This window comes from Emys orbicularis, chromosome 2, assembly GCF_028017835.1.
Source record: "Emys orbicularis isolate rEmyOrb1 chromosome 2, rEmyOrb1.hap1, whole genome shotgun sequence".
In the NCBI taxonomy this organism is placed as follows: Eukaryota; Metazoa; Chordata; order Testudines; family Emydidae; genus Emys; species Emys orbicularis.
In genome coordinates, this window is record NC_088684.1 from 59642060 (window position 1) to 59658940 (window position 16881).

Sequence of the window (16881 nt, forward strand, 5' to 3'; positions counted from 1 at the left end):
TCTTAATAGCGTCCTGTGTGACAGTCCTGGTCTGACAGTCCCCTCCCATGTGGTCCAGACACCTGGTGGCTTTCCTGAGTTAACTTTCTGCATTGGCTGACATTACTTCCTCTTACCTGACCTCTTTTTAAAGGGGGGTGCAGTGGCTCATTTCCAAAAGGTTCTCCTAGCCAAGATTTAAATTTTCAGAAGTTAAGGTATCTCAGGATGAGGACCCAAAATCAAAGACCACTAATATATTGAGATACACCTATCTCATAGAATTGGAAGGGACCCTGAGGTCATCAAGTCCAGCTCCCTGCCTTCACTAGCAGGACCAAGTACTGATTTTGCCCCAGATCCCTAAGTGGCCCCCTCATGGCCAATCTTTTGTCCTTTCACTAGGACATTAGCCCTTCAATGTCTGCTTTTGACATCACACTTCCTTCCGCTCTTATTTAGGCCAAGTCATGTATTTGACATGACTTGCTCAAACTTTACGCAGTACCAAAGTTGTTTCGTTCACAGGAACATTAGATACTATTATTATTTTATTCTACTTTGTAATGTAAATAAAATTATATTTTAAGTGTTTCTGTGTATTAAATTGCAAAAAGGAACCTTGGAAACACAGTCACACCTGCACCTTTTAAGTCTGTTTCCAGAGCTCCTAATTGCACAACAGCAAAGCAGTTGTGAGCCAGGAAGTCATATTGGGTTTTAGAATAATAGAATATTAGGGTTGGAAGGGACCTCAGAAGGTCATCTAGTCCAACCCCCTGCTCAAAGCAGGACCAATCCCTAGACAGATTTTTACCCCAGTTCTCTAAATGGTCCCCTCAAGGATTGAACTCACAACCCTGGATTTAGCAGGCCAATGCTCAAACCATTAAGCTATCCCTCCCCCCCAAGTAGTTTTGTAAACCAGGCAGTTCTGTTTTCCTTACCCAGTAATATCACAAAATATGGTTTCTCCCCAGCCTGCTCTTGCATCAATGTCCCATGGAATCATCTGCCTAGTTTTGCAATTTAAGTATTATAGAGAAAATTACATGTGCACTGAAATAGTGAGTGGATTCCTCTTTCTTTTGTCGTGCCATAAACACCTACAAAACTAATACAGAATCCATGTTAAATCGTATTCAATTCCAAAAGAGTTTTTATTTTAATAAAAACATTTAGTTATTTTTCAGAATCATAGAATATCAGGGTTGGAAGGGACCTCAGAAGGTCATCTAGTCCAACCTCCTGCTCAAAGCAGGACCAATCCCCAACTAAATCATCCAAACCAGGGCTTCATCAAGCCTGACCTTAAAAACCTCTAAGGAAAGAGATTCCACCACCTCCCTAGGTAACCCATTCCAGTGCTTCACCACCCTCCGAGTGAAAAAGTTTTTCCTAATATCCAACCTAAACCTCCCCCACTGCAACTTGAGACCATTACTCCTTGTTCTGTCATCTGGTACCACTGAGAACAGTCTAGATCCATCCTCTTTGGAACCCCTTTTCAGATAGTTGAAAGCAGCTATCAAATCCCCCTTCATTCTTCTCTTCTGCAGACTAAATAATCGCAGTTCCCTCAGCCTCTCCTCATAAGTCATGTGCTCCAGTCCCCTAATCATTTTTGTTGCCCTCTGCTGGACTCTTTCCAATTTTTCCACACCCTTCTTGTAGTGTGGGGCCCAAAACTGGACACAGTACTCCAGATGAGGCCTCACCAATGACAAATAGAGGGGAATGATCACGTCCCTCGATCTGCTGGCAATGCCCCTACTTATACAGCCCAAAATGCAGTTAGCCTTCTTGGCAACAAGGGCACACTGTTGACTCATATTCAGCTTCTCGTTCACTGTGATCCCTAGGTCCTTTTCTGCAGAACTGCTGCCTAGCCACTCGGTCCCTAGTCTGTAGCAGTGCATGGGATTCTTCCGTCCTAAGTGCAGGACTCTGCACTTGTCCTTGTTGAACCTCATCAGATTTCTCTGGAAATTGCCTGTAATATTTTATTGAGGCTTTTTGTTACAATACTTAAGAATACATTGGTACTTATTTTAAAAAAATTGACTGTAGCCACTAGAATTTGCCTGATCCAGCAACTTTTTTCAGGAAGAAAATGCCATCAAAACTTTTCCCTGTGGCTGACTAACAGTAGTACATATAGTTTCAATCTGATGGCGTTCCCTCAGCCCCCTTCTCCTTCTGGGCTGCCAGTGTTTCCTTTCTATTATCATTGGCTAATTATAAAGCTGCATTCATAACAACTCTCTCCGTGTCTCCATTATTTCAAGCCTTTGCTGACTCAGAGTGCAAGTGTCCTAGGATTGCTACTGAAATCAGGTTTTGGCTCAGTTCTGAGTTGGACTTTGTGGTACCCACCCATCTTAAATCAGTAGGGCCAGTTGGTCTCTCTGGTAACCAAACTTGGTTGGTTTGTTTGTTTGTACTGATGTTAAATATGGTGTTTCAGGATCTGATGGTCAGGAGTGAGGTACTGTGGACAAAGTTTTGACTCACCTTAGGTTTATACAAAAGAGTTATTGCAAAGAATTTGAAACATCAGAAGAAAATAATTCACACAGGTGCTTCCTGTCATATGACACAATAAAGAGGAAAGACAAGTTAGACACCTTTTGTAGTAAGATGTTTCTGATTTTTTAAACTAGCTTAATAATACTTCATCTGAATTCTCAGATTTATAAGTGTCTGTACTATAGTTTGGAGTAAATAAGAAGTTCTCTAGCTTTCTTGTAGTGTGGTTCCATCAAAATGAAGTTGTTTTGTGGATGACTTCTTGCCATCCACAGTCAGAGACTATCCCTGGGGCAGTTGCTGAAAATGTTTGTATGGAAAAATAATTTTAGGAAAATATTTAATGTATTTTAGCAGTATATGTGTGATGCAGGTAACAAGAGAGGAAGAGCCAGTACCATGTGAGCAGCAAGAGGGTCTACAGAGCATAGCTGGGAACCACTTAGTAGATTCTAGGAAGTAGTTGCTGTCCTTTTAAAAATCTCTCAAAGAATAACTGTCCCTGAGTTGCTTTCTTTTGAAGAGTTGACATTCACCTTTCTAATAAAACCTATATGCATTTTTCTCTGTTGAGGCTGATTTTTAAAGCAAAAATTCTTTTAAAATTAGCCCCAGCAGAGGAATAGATTCACAAAAAAGGTGGGGGTAATGGACAAGTAAGTTTCTTTAAGAAATAGGATGTGTTGGAATGTCTTGAAATTCAGATGTACTTGTTAAAGTAGTTAGAAGTGAACTTAAGGAAAACTATTTTCCTGGTAGTTTTGATGTCACTGGTGGTATAGTACTAAGGCTTCAGCCTGAAATAATTGTTTCTGAACCTTGAAAGTACAGGTGTTTACTCATGGCAAAAAAAATAAAATTCTATGTAAGGAGGGATAGTAACAGTATCAGCAAATGACCACATACAGCCAGAGGCCTTCTTCACGGATTTTGGTGCCTTCAGGAATACAGTTTATATGGGGAAAGTTGTGAAGCCTATCAAACTCTGAATTTCATAACAGTTTTGCCTCAGGCTGACATCTGCACCTCTGTTTTCAGCCACAGTCCTTTTAGGGATATGGTTGTTTGGCAGTGAAGCACACGTCACCTGGTAGTATACGTATGCTGTAGTTGTACTTCAGTAAATTATTTTAACTTTACACCATTTACAATTTAAAATACAAATCACTACCTGTCGTTCCTTGCATTTTTTGTAATGCTGTCTGGATGGGGCATATCCAATACAGCTACGGAGTGATATGCGCATGCAACGCTGTATATCGCAACCCCTCTGTTTGAAGAATGTATTTTTATAAGTTAAGTTTCTATTCTTGTAACCTTGTTTTTTTCACTTTTCCTCTCTCTTTGGTGTAGCTTTTAATAACCCACGGGCAGGACAACTGGGCAGGTTATTACCAAACCAGAATTTACCACTCGACATCACATTGCAAAACCCATCAGGTTCAGGACCATTCCCACCGATAAGAAACAGTAGTCCATATTCAGTGATACCTCAGCCAGGAATGATGGGCAGTCAAGGGATGATAGGAAATCAAGGAACTTTAGGGAACAATAGCACAGGTAAGAATTCAAATACTGTTTCCTATTTTTGTTAACTTATTTAATTAATTGGACGTATTTATGTGTAACATAATCAAGGTAGGAATCATTACAGATGCATCCTGTATGTATCTAAAGTCCTAATCAAGCACAACCTGAATGGAAAACCTCAAATGTCTGCAAAATTGTCCACACAGTGGACAGTTACGATAAAACAGCAAACCATAGTGGCACATCAGTTTTGCCCTGGACTACTTCAGAATGTTTGTTGGTTAAGTGGTGCACAAGAATACGTGCTTTTTCACTTACCATGTGAAAGGCATGGGTGGAGATACTAAAAGGCTCATTGGATTAGTAATGGAATAGGGACTCTTTCGCGTCAGCTTTCCAGGTTCAGATGTCACCAAAATTGGTAGAAACCAAACGAAGAAGAAGCCAATTGGCTTTTCAGTGGTCTATGTGAAATGAATTGGTGATCTCTGTCCCTTTGTTAATAGTTTGGTGTATCTACTGCAAAAGGGCACCCTTTTGGTCAAGAATTAAATGACCACAGAGAATGAGCTGTCCTCTCCATCACAGAAATATCACCTCCAAAACAGAATTTCAAGCATGTTGGTGATATTGCTGCCCATACTAAGTATGTTCCATGATTAAAAACAGAACTTCTGTCTCTGGTGCTCTCCGTTTGTCTACTTTCATGGCCATTAAGATTCACTTTAAGTAAAAGAAACTGAGTTTATGACTTATGAATCAGGTAACCTGGTCTTGTTTGAAGCATTAGAAATCTGTAATTGAATTTACCGTTTTTAAACTTGAATATTGATTGTACCATGTCTATAATGGACTTCTGTAAGTTGCCTCTAAACCTTACAAAGGTTACCAGAGGGGAAAACGTTACTGGAAAAGTTTGGGTGAAGTGTCTCTGTTTAGTTACTTACATCAGTTACCATACGTTTTACGATTATGAAGTATGAAACTCCAGTTAAGAATTCTGAATAGTCAGATGCTATAAAGCCGGGGTTCTCAACCTTTTTCTTTCTGAGCCCCCCTCTCCCCCATGCTATAAAAACTCCACGGCCCACCTGTGCCACAACAGCTGTTTTTCTGCATATAAAAGGCAGAGCCAGCATTAGAAGGTAGCAAGTAGGGCAATTGCCCGGGGTCCCACATCACAGTGGGCCCTGTGAAGCTGAGTTGCTCAAGCTTTGACTTCAGACCTGGGTGGCAGGGCTTGGAACCCCAGGCTTCAGCCCCATGCAGTGGGGCTATGGCTTTCTGCCCTGGGCCACAGCAAGTCTAATGCCAGCCCTGCTTGGTGGACTCCCTGCAACGTGCTCAGGGGCCCCCAGTGGGCCCCGGACTCCTGGTTGAGAACCACTGGTGTAAAGCATGTTAAATGCTGACAGCAAAAGGTCAGTTATATATTCATTTTGTATCAATATCAGGAAATACAAATTGTACTACTGTGCCAGCAATTAAAATATCTTATAGAGCAGTTTAGGGATTGTCTTGAAGGCTTTCAGGGGAATTACTTTTCTCCTTACTAAGCATGCATGTTGGAGCTTGCCATCCATATTCTTGCCATTTGTGCTAATTCGCCATGTGTTTCAGCTGACAGAATTGTGTAGATGTAAAAAAAAAAAAAAAAACAGAAGTCATATGGAAGCAAATTTCATACTTCAGGTAGAAAGCTGATTGCCTGCAAGGATCAGGAGGGGACTTTTCCCCCTCAATATATTGCATTGCACAATTGGCGTGGTGAATTATTATTTTTACCACCCTCTGAAGGCACTGGCCACTGATTATTCAGGGTACCAGATTAGAGAGACCAGCCACCTGAGCTGAGCCAACATTTCCTATATTAGTACAGTATTGAAATGATTACCAATGCTGTATTTCTACACGTTTTAGTTTTTTGATTACCACAGTAGTACAGTACTCTAAGCCTATACATTTAAAGTGTAAATAAATTATATTAGTGGTTTACAGTAGGTGTAGGAGGACTTCCCCTAATATAACCGTAATGAACTGCACCAAGTATCGGAAAGTTCCTGTGAGTAATTTCCCTGCACCATCTATTGATTCAAGTTTGTCTGGGTAAGCCTTGTAGTTAGGAAGGCTCCTGGTTATGAATGACAAGATTTTTCAAAAGATCAGTGATTAATAATAAAAAAGATAAGAATTAATATGTACATTTTTGTTGTTTATAAATGTATATTAATATCGTGTTGTTGCCCAGATCTTCACGTTCTCACACAGGACTTGAAAAGTAAATCGCTGACATGTATGCCAGCAAACATGATTCATTTCCTGAGGAAGGAAGTCAGGGTTATCCACACACCCTCAGCACCTGTTGTGGAGTACATATGGGAACACTTACGCTTAACAGCTTTTCAGAAATGATAAAAGGGTCACCTTCATGTAAAACCTGTAGTAGTCCCCAGTTCCCCAACTGAACGGCAAAATGCACAAGCTTGCAGAGTTACACGTCTGAACGGGCAGTTGAGATAGAATTTGCTTTGAATAAAACCTGACAAACTAGTACATTTTTCTCTGGAAAATTAAACTAATCAACCAACAGGAATATTTGGAGATGTTTTCAAGGCTTGCAGCTAGGTTTCACTGTATTTGGATTTTATACAGGAATGGTTGGTGGTAATACCCCTCGGCCCGCCATGCCATCTGGAGACTGGGGTGCTCAGGGTTCTGCTGTGAGGGTAACCTGTGCTGCTACAACCAGTGCCATGAACAGGCCAATCCAAGGAGGCATGATACGTAACCCAACAGCCAGCATTCCTATGAGACCCAGCAGCCAGCCAGGCCCAAGACAGATGCTTCAGTCTCAAGTCATGAATATGGGTAAGCCCCAGTGCCTTATTGTAGTATATTATTTTGCAGTTACTGCATTGTATGATTAGGTAGAAGAAGGTAACATCTAGCTTCAAATATAGACTTGATTAAAATTGTGTTGAGCAAGTTAGATGCTCCCTACAGTGGAAATATCCCATTCAACAAGGAGAAAGCCTATGTAAGGTGTGTATTTTAATGTTTGTCACTATGTGACAGTTTCTGACTTTCTTTAGCCACACAGAAATGTGTGACCAAAGGAATAGGATAGAAAGATTTTCTAGTTTATGAAAAAATAAAGAAAATATATATTTTAACACGTCCTTTGTATTAGGTCAATACTAAAGCAAGTACATTTGGATACAGATTGTATGTAGAATGCCATACCCTTTGCACTAGTCTTTGTTCATATTTGCATTTGTTATGTCACATCAAATGTAGTACCATACTCATCAATTTGTATTTGCAGAGTTCTTTTGATGTATGCTAAAAAATAAAAAAAAGTGGAAGATTTATTGACCAGTAATTTCACGATGCTTTGGAATTGTTAAAGTGCAACGTGAAGAAAGCAAAGTCTTAAATTGGAATGATGGTTAAACTGAGACAAAAGATCTATTGTCTATATGCCTCTTTACAAATGAAGATGCTGACAATTTTTTGTTCACTCAAAGCAAATATAACTTATTTGAAAGCACCAACAGTAAGGTAGTGGCCCTTCACTGTCACAGATGTTCTTTGATTGCTTTTTCTTGTTTAGGGCCATCTGAACTGGAGATGAATATGGGGGGACCTCAATACAGCCAACAGCAAGCTCCTCCGAATCAGACCGCACCGTGGCCGGACAGCATCTTGCCTATAGATCAGACATCTTTTGGTAATCAGAACAGGTCAGTCTTAGTGGCAAATCAAAAAGTCATATTTTACAGGAAAACTTGTAGGTCCACATTTTATGAGCTTCATGGGAACAAACTCTTTTTTAATGTATGTAGTGCATGCTTTCAGGGAACAAAATTGTCGATTTATGCTTGTTGCACATTTATATGTCTACAATATGCATTCATGACTTAGCATTACCTCCAATTACTCCTTCTGCTGGTTAGGCCATGTGTACACTGAAAGAATTTATGCCTCCATATTGCATCAACTCCCATCACTGGTGCAGATGCACAGGTGGTGGAAATAGTGCAAGAATTAATATAGGCAGGACTCTGCATTTTTTTACCATCAAGTCATGAAAACTAGTAGGTGAACAGATGGAAAAGATGCCTGAGCCCTATTTACATTAGTGGCTTACCATGAGTGCAGCTACAATATTGCTGCCTGTTGCTCTAATGTGGGTACTACTTTTTCTAGTGTAGATCACCCTTCAACTTCTGGGGAGGTTTTTTTTATTTGTATGTTTTGTTTTATTCGGGCTAGAATCCTATAAAGAGCAGGAGAGAAAAAATGAAGCAAGACTGAAAGTCTCTCTCTCCCTGGGTTAAAATTATATAAGTCTGTTTTTCGCAGTACCAAATGCATAATTACAGTCTGATCAGTGCATATTAAACTTGTATGTTTTTCTTTATATTTGTTACTATACATTTCCTTTAGGGCCATAACTGTGCATGGGGCTTTACAGAGATCTTAAAAAGTCACATTCTCTGCCCCCAAAAGGTTTACAGTTTAAATTAGATAAACATAGAACATGCAGATGAAAGAGGAACACATTTTCAAATTGAGAGTGAAGTAGGGCAGGATAGGAGAGGAGCACAGGGAAGGAAATCAGCATGGAAATAAGTTGAAAGAAGTGAATTTTGAGGAATGATTTGAAAGCGGGGAGTGGGGGGGGAGAGAACATAGCCTGTGACTATTTCAGAGTATGATGTGTTATTTATAGCTTTAACATGGCCTTAGTTCCAGTCGTTCCTGATGCTTTTCCCACTTTATCATGTTTTTCCAATAGTTCTCCCGATGCTATTCTCCATATGCTCCATATGGCACCTTTGACATACCTTAAAAGTAGGGCTGTCAAGCAATTAAAAAAATTATTTGCACAATTAAACAATATAGAATACCATTTATTTAAATATTTTGGACGTTTTCTACATTTTCAAATATATTGATTTCAATTACAAAACAGAATACAAAGTGTACAGTGCTCACTTTATATTTATTTTTGATTACAAGTATTTGTACTGTAAAAAAACAAAAGAAATAGTATTTTTCAATTCACATAATACAAGCACTGTAGTACAATCTCTCTATCATGAAAGTTGGACTTACAAATGTAGAATTATGTACAAAAAAAACCCCTGCATTCAAAAATAAAACAATGTAAAATTTTAGAGCCTGCAAGTACACTCAGTCCTACTTCTTGTTCAGCCAATCACTGAGACAAACAAGTTTGTTTACATTTGCAGGAAATAATGCTGCCCACTTCTTGTTTATCACCTGAAAGTAAGAACAGGTGTTCTCATGGCACTGTTGTAGCTGGCGTCACAAGCTATTTACATGCCAGATGCGCTAAAGATGCATATGTCCCTTCATGCTTCAACCACCATTCTAGGGTACATGCGTCCATGCTGATGCTGGGTTCTGCTCGATAACAATCCAAAGCAGTGCGGACCAACGCATGTTCATTTTCGTTATCTGAGTCAGATGCCACCAACAGAAGGTTGATTTTCTTTTTTTGGTGGTTCGGGTTCTGTAGTTTCTACATCGGAGTGTTGCTCTTTTAAGACTTCTGAAAGCATGCTCCACACCTCGTCCCTCTCAGATTTTGGAAGGCACTTCAGATTCTTAAACCTTGGGTTGAGTGCTGTAGCTCTCTTTAGAAATCTCACATTGGTACCTTCTTTGTATTTTGTGAAATCTGCAGTGAAAGTGTTCTTAAAATGAACAACATGTGCTGGGTTATCATCCGAGACTGCTATAACATGAAATATGAGGCAGAATGCGGGTAAAACAGAGCGGGGACATACAATTCTCCCCCAAGGAGTTCAATCATAAATTTAATTAATGCATTATTTTTTTAACGCACCTCATCAGCATGGAAGCATGTCCTCGGGAATGGTGGCCGAAGCATGAAGGGACATCCAAATGTTTAGCATATCTGGCACATAAATACCTTGCAGTGCCGGCTACAAAAGTGCCATGCAAATGCCCGTTCTCACTTTCTGGTGACATTGTAAATAAGAAGCGGGCAGCATTATCTCCTGTAAATGTAAACAAACTTGTTTGTCTTAGCGATTGGCTGAACAAGAAGTAGGACTGAGTGGACTTGTAGGCTCTGAAGTTTTACATTGTTACATAACTGCACTCAAAAACAAAACAAAAAAAATCTACACTTGTAAGTTGCACTTTCACAGCAAAGAGATCGCACTATAGTACTTGTATGAGGTGAATTGAAAAATACTGTTTCTTTTGTTTATCATTTTACAGTGCAAATATTTGTAATAAAAAATAATATACACTGATTTCAGTTACAACACAGAATACAATATATATATGGAAAATACAGAAAAACATCCAAAATATTTAATACATTTCTATTGGTATTCTGTTGTTTAACATTGTGATGAAGTCTGCAATTAATCGCGATTAATTTTTTTGAGTTAATCGCGTGAGTTAACTGCGATTAATCGACAGCCCTACTTAAAAGTACTTCCAACAGAAATATCTCTCCAAAATAACTAAATCACAGCAATGCCAACAAACCAGGGAAATAAGCTAAAATAATTGTATTCCCCCAAAGTCCTGCCCTCACATTGCTCCCGTTTGCAAATGTCTGAGGGAGGAAAAAAGCTGCACTTTACAGCATGTCCTGAAGGCAATAGATTTGAACTATATAGGACCAAGAGAAGAGTAAATTCTAAGAACACGGGATCCCGAGAAAATGCCCTTCCAGCAGCCTTTTCCTGTTCTTACCTGTGGGATTTCAACTTGAGCTTGAACATGCTGATCTAAAATGTGGCTGTATGGCACAAGATGAGAGGCAGCCTCTCGGTTAGCCATTTAGGGCTTATAAGGTCAGAACCAATGCCTTAAGTTCCACTGGGAAACCCATAAATGGCCTGTGTAGATAATGACACGCAGATTGGATACACTTGTGGCAAGATTCACAGTTAAATAAGAAGGCGTCTGCATTTTGTACCAACTTCAGTTTCTGGATACTTGTAATGTGTAGTGTCTGGTAAAGCATGTTGCAGTGGCCTAATATTGCTATGGTTAGGATCAGAGGATAAATATATTCCTGTTAGAAGGAGATTTGTGGGTTTTTTAATGTATTATACACAGTGGGAAGCGTTCAGAATTTTCCTGTTTCTGGTACAGTAATTGATAAAGCATGTTTTTCTTAATACTTTCATGATGCATTGTGCTACTAGGTAGAGAGTCCACAAACAAGGAAAATTGTCATGTATTTATCAAATGACTGTTCAGGAGTCTGTGCAGACTTTCAACTTGTGCTGGCCAGAACTTCCATTTTGGAATCAGGACTGGAGAATGTCATTGTCATTACTTATTTAGTGACATAGGGTTCGTACAGAACCCAATAAAGACAGAGCATGATATCTTGGTTCCATTGATGTCAACTGTAAACTCTCATTGACTTCAGTGGAGACAGGTTTTCAACCAGGCTCCTTGCCCCTAGCAGATTACAAACTGAGGGCCCAATTATGCAAGATGTGGAGCACCCTCACTAATGGGCCTAATCATTTCATAGTTTACTTCTCTGGCAGATTGTGGCCTGCAAAGATTAGCGCTTCATAATATTGAAAAATAATTATCTTCAGTTTCAATAGTTTACTATTGAATTTCATTCAGGTAAAGAAGTATGTATATTGTAAGCTTCAGCTGTGATATAATGGGATATATTTAGCAGAGTCCAGATCCAACTTCCCTTCACCTTTTATGTAAACTACAGTTTTTTCTCTATTTTCTCCAATGGATCTAAAAGTCAAACAATTATTTTGTACATTGTAATTAGGAAATAGTTTATTATTGCATCATTATTTGCCAATCCCCTTTCATCTACCTGGCTTGTTTGCATCATCTCTTGATGGATTAGATTTCACAATCTTTATATTATTGTATGTTATCTGGGACAAATAGTGATCTGCAATCTACATAATAAGGAAGCCAACTAGTTGTTTGTCAAGCAAGCACTGAGTTGTCTTTTTTTTTTTTTTTTAATAATTTGATTAATTATTATCAGGAGTCATATATCATACAGTTTGTTACAAAATTAATTATTCAGAAAAGAATACACTTGTATAGATAAGAGTTGATCTTAGCATCAGTGTGTACACAATAGATGAGTTATCAGTAAATAATTCCAATTGTTTGACATTCAAAGTTTTGATTTATTATTTTTGTTTTCTCATTGTATATATTCATATCCATTCACAATTTCTTTTTCTTTTTTTTTTGGCTCCAGGAGTGCTTTTTTTAACAAGGTCACTTGTTGAGTTTGATATCAACTTGGATAAAGGTTGTAGGATTTTTCTATTGTTTTTCTCCTAAAATTATTTCTAATTCCATGGGAGAGCGAATGTTAGTAATTTTCTCTCTATATGATTAATAAGTTTATATTTGTGCAGTGCTTGAAAGATGCGAAATGCTGTTTAGTGTATATATATGAGCTGTTTAGTATATTTTATTACTTTGCTGAGTGAATGGGTATCCAATTGGTCATAATCCCTGGAATATGTTTTCTTCTCCAGTGTGTAGTCTGGCAGTATTTCTCTTAGCCTTCACTGTGGTGTGGAGATTAGACTCCCACTGGCAAATAATAATTTCATTATGGAAGCTAACATAATGCTAACAGTATGCTAACTCTGGCAGTATATCTTCTCAAAGCTGGATGCATGGTGAGGTATTTGCCAAGAGTATCAGTGTATTGTGTAGATCTGTTTTCGCCCCCCAAAGTCTAACAGAAAGCTTGCCATTGACTCTCAGTAATTGCCTTTGACAGGACATTCCCTTGCAACATGTAAGGTAGTGCCTTGGGTGACCTTGCACTTCCAGCAGGCTGCATCCTCTGTAGTATGTTTGTATATGTCTGTAAGCTGTATAGGGTCCTGTAACATTTCTGTGTGAAGTACCCAGAAGAGATATGGTATTTAGCTGCAGCTGAAATGGTGTTTCAAATCCAGTTTTATTTCTAAATAAGTACGATCTTCCAGTTTGGGGATAAAACTTCCTCCTGCCTTTGCAGCTGTGAGGTGCCTGCCTGCCAAGTGCAGTTCTACTGGATGTAGAACAGGATTTGGAGACTCAGCGCTCTTTACATGACAGAATGCCCATCTCCTTCATGGCCCCATTCTAAGGCCCAATTCAATCAAGCATTTAAGCATGCGCCATGCACTTAAGTTTTCACTGAAGTCAGTGGCACTCAAACACATGTTTAAAGTTAAGAACGTGCTTAAGTGCTTTGCTGAATCAGGACATACATCCCTGCAAAGTAAAGTTTTTTAGCCTGGGCAAGAGTGGGTGTTAATGGATCCACTGCTGCGTGGTTTTACCACTTCCCAGTGAACGGGGCTGTTGCCTCAATGGTGCTATTGCACTCTGTGACATGGAGTAGAGGAAGTCTTCCTTTGTTCTCTTTGTTGGCACAAAACTGGGCTACTTGAGCTTGGTATGGTGAGTTGGGATGAATTTTACCCTTTGACTATATGGTCTGATTCACAAGGGTGATAAATAAGAGTGAGTGTGGTTCCACTCTTAAGGAAGCTTTCTATATGACTATGTCCTTATATCTGCTCATGGTAGTATCTTTAATCTAGTGTATGTAATTTGGAGTTACTAGTAAAAAGATGTCATTCCTTTCCTGTTTATTTAGCTAAGTGATTTGCGTCTGTCTTCATTAAACATATTCTACATTGACTTTCATATTCATTTGTTGATCCCATTCTGTGAAGTTAGTTCTGAGAAATATCTCTGGCAGTATTTGTGTTTCCCTCTGCATGCATGCATACAACACTTGGTGACTTAAGGGAGAATTGTATAGATGTTTCTTTGGGAATTACACAGTGAGAAGTTACCAAACAAAATTGGCAGCTATGGAAATAATTGTCACCTGTAGTACAAGACTCATTAGCTCAATTTGTGAGAAATAATCATTTATCCACATGAAATGGGTACTCTTCTTCCAACACCTGTTTACCAAGGTTATATTCATGTCTTCACAGGCAACCGTTTGGCAGCTCACCAGATGACTTGCTGTGCCCGCATCCTTCATCAGAGTCACCAAGTGATGAGGGAACGCTCCTGGATCAGCTTTATTTGGCACTAAGGAATTTTGATGGCCTAGAAGAAATTGACAGGGCTCTTGGAATACCAGAACTGGTTAGCCAGGTATACTTGATACTATCAAATTCTAAATTACTAGTTAAAAAGTTGAAATCCCTTAAAAGTGAGAGAGATAAAGATTGATGTGATATACACACACGCTCTCAGTTTGGAAAACAACAACATTTAATGTTCTGATCAGTAAAAAGAATTGAGTGTAGCTTTAAAAATTGCCAGTATATTTAATTGTAAAACAGATTTCATGCAAGTTAGTTCCTCCTTTATTTAAGTGCCAAGATCTGAGTTAAGGGCTCTATATTCCACCTGCAACAGCTGATTTTATCATAACCACCTAAAACAATATTGGTTTAATGTTAGAATTGTGCCTATATGCCTTGCTGTAGTGGGTCCTTAATCTGTTATTTTTATCCCTTTTCCCACAATTGTTTTTATTAACTTTCAATTAGTTCTCATCAGATACAAAAAATGTTACACAATGCTAAATAAAATAATACAAATAGAAATATAGTAAAGGCTTAGGAAAAAATAGGACTTAGATACAAGACTGAGCCAAGAACCAATTTTTAATTGAAATTGCATTATCAAAACAGTCAGTCTTGCCTGTATAAATGTTTAACATTCTGAGATGGGTTGGTGCTTGTGGCTCATCTGTGCAGCCGACTATGGCCATTTCTTTTCCCATTTGTCAGAACTGTACCTCTGAAATAACCCTGTATTTCAGATATGACCTTTTGTCTTTCTCTGCATCTGTTCCTTTATCTATGGACTCTGAAGTGGTAAAATAGAGTCAATAAAATCCTGAACGGGACATGAGAAAGATGCACCTGTCTGATAGAATACTGAATACAGTGCTTCAGTAGGGACAAGATTCTGGTGATCGTTTCATTAGGTGAAACTTTCATTCTGTATTCATAAGTAATTCATGTAGTAGTGAGTAGCCTCAAGAGCACTACCAAAGGATCAGTGTGAAAAAGAACGATTTATTTGAAGGAAAATGATATATGAATTTCTTTTAACAAGTGTCTCCATGGAAATGGTTTTAAGACTTCTACAGATTTAAAGGAAACTGTTAAATTTAAGATGTTAACAATTTATAAAAAGAATAGTCACCTTTGAAAGTCCTAGCTTTTATGGATAAAATCTTAATCTTCACTAGGATTTTTAACCTCGAGTTAATTGATTGCCAGAGTAAACTACTGAGCAGTCTAAGGTAAACTTCAAATGACTGTAACCTGGAACAAATGTTTAGGGAATGTTCAGAATAGCCTTTAGAAATGTGTCAGCAGCCTTGCGTTAATTCTCAGTCAGGTTAACTTGAGGTAAAAAAGCTGTTGTATAGACATACTCAAAGGAAGTTAGGTGCTCATCCCCCATTGAAATGAGAACTGAGCTTTTAATTGCCTTTGGCTCCTTTGAAAATCTGAGACATTTATATTGCAAATGGCAGCTCAGCTTAATAACACTGAAAATATTTTGAAATCTAATGTGTCTTTCACTATTTGTGTATTTATTACTCTTTGAATTTCTTCCAGTTTCAGTGATAAAAGTAGGCTAGTCCTCACTGTTTAGAATATCTAGTCGTTTTCACTTTCAGTTCTCCTGCACTAGCACAATGTTGCAATGTTTTCATTGAAAAGACTGCAGAGAATTTCTCCTTTCATTGGAATGGTTTTTTGCTTGATTTTTTTTAAGTCATGGAAACAATTCTATTGATCTTAAGTTTTGTTTAAAAAATCAGTAAAAAAATGTACCAGTCTTTTTGGGCAAAATTTGTCTATACAGTGTCCCTTTAATAATGGCATATTTTTGTGGGAAGACTGGGTTTTTAGACTGGAATAATCCCATTCAGAAGTATATTTTACTATGTGTTTATATACATTTTGGTTTGTATATTTCTGCAGAGCCAAGCTGTAGATCCAGAGCCATTCTCAAGTCAGGAATCCAACATCATAATAGAACAAAAGGCACCGGTTTTCACTCAACAATATGCATCTCAGGCTCAAATGGCCCAGGGTAGTTATACACCCATGCAGGACCCAAACTTTCACCCAATAGGACAGCGGCCTGGTTACGCAACACTGCGTATGCAACCTAGGCCTGGTCTCAGGCCTACTGGTATAGTGCAGAACCAGCCAAATCAGCTGAGACTTCAGCTTCAACATAGACTCCAAGCACAGCAGGTATTCTATGTTTATATGTTATCTACCACTGGTTCAGTCAGATTATGGTAATTTAATATAGAGTAAATACATTGAATTTAGCTAGCTCTGAATAGTTTAATTCTTAAGTGTGTTCCCTGTTATATTTATTCCTGTTGAATTCCACAGTTGAAATAGAAATATTGGCCATAATGAATTTTACAGAGATAATACATAGTGTCTTTATTCTCCTTGTTGGCCTCTTCTGCACCTTTACCAGCTTGTCATTATCTTTTCTATAATAATGTGGTGCAAAAAATGTGCCAAGTACTCAAATCCTGGTCTCACTAGCCCTTTGTGCAATGCTATAATGATGTCTTTTGATGTATGGACTTTTTTTTTCTATTCAGTTGTATTCAGAACCCTAATCATATACTTGTTTTCTGAATTGCTGCCAGATTCCTAAATGCTTTCTTTTGTCACTGTTTCTAGTTTGTGACTGTTTTAATTCACCATTCCTTTTGCCATATATTGTTTACTGATATACATTTAA

General features: G+C 38.3%; 1 protein-coding gene across 1 annotated transcript in view; it reads left to right on the forward strand.

Moving 5' to 3' along the window:
- NCOA2 (nuclear receptor coactivator 2) overlaps window positions 1-16881 on the forward strand; it is a 261138-nt gene that overhangs the window by 228846 nt on the left and 15411 nt on the right. Inside the window, exons 13-17 of the mRNA XM_065397650.1 lie at window positions 3862-4068; window positions 6691-6906; window positions 7652-7781; window positions 14070-14235; window positions 16092-16370. Coding sequence (XP_065253722.1) covers window positions 3862-4068; window positions 6691-6906; window positions 7652-7781; window positions 14070-14235; window positions 16092-16370 — 998 coding nt within the window. The remainder of the gene's footprint in view (window positions 1-3861; window positions 4069-6690; window positions 6907-7651; window positions 7782-14069; window positions 14236-16091; window positions 16371-16881) is intronic.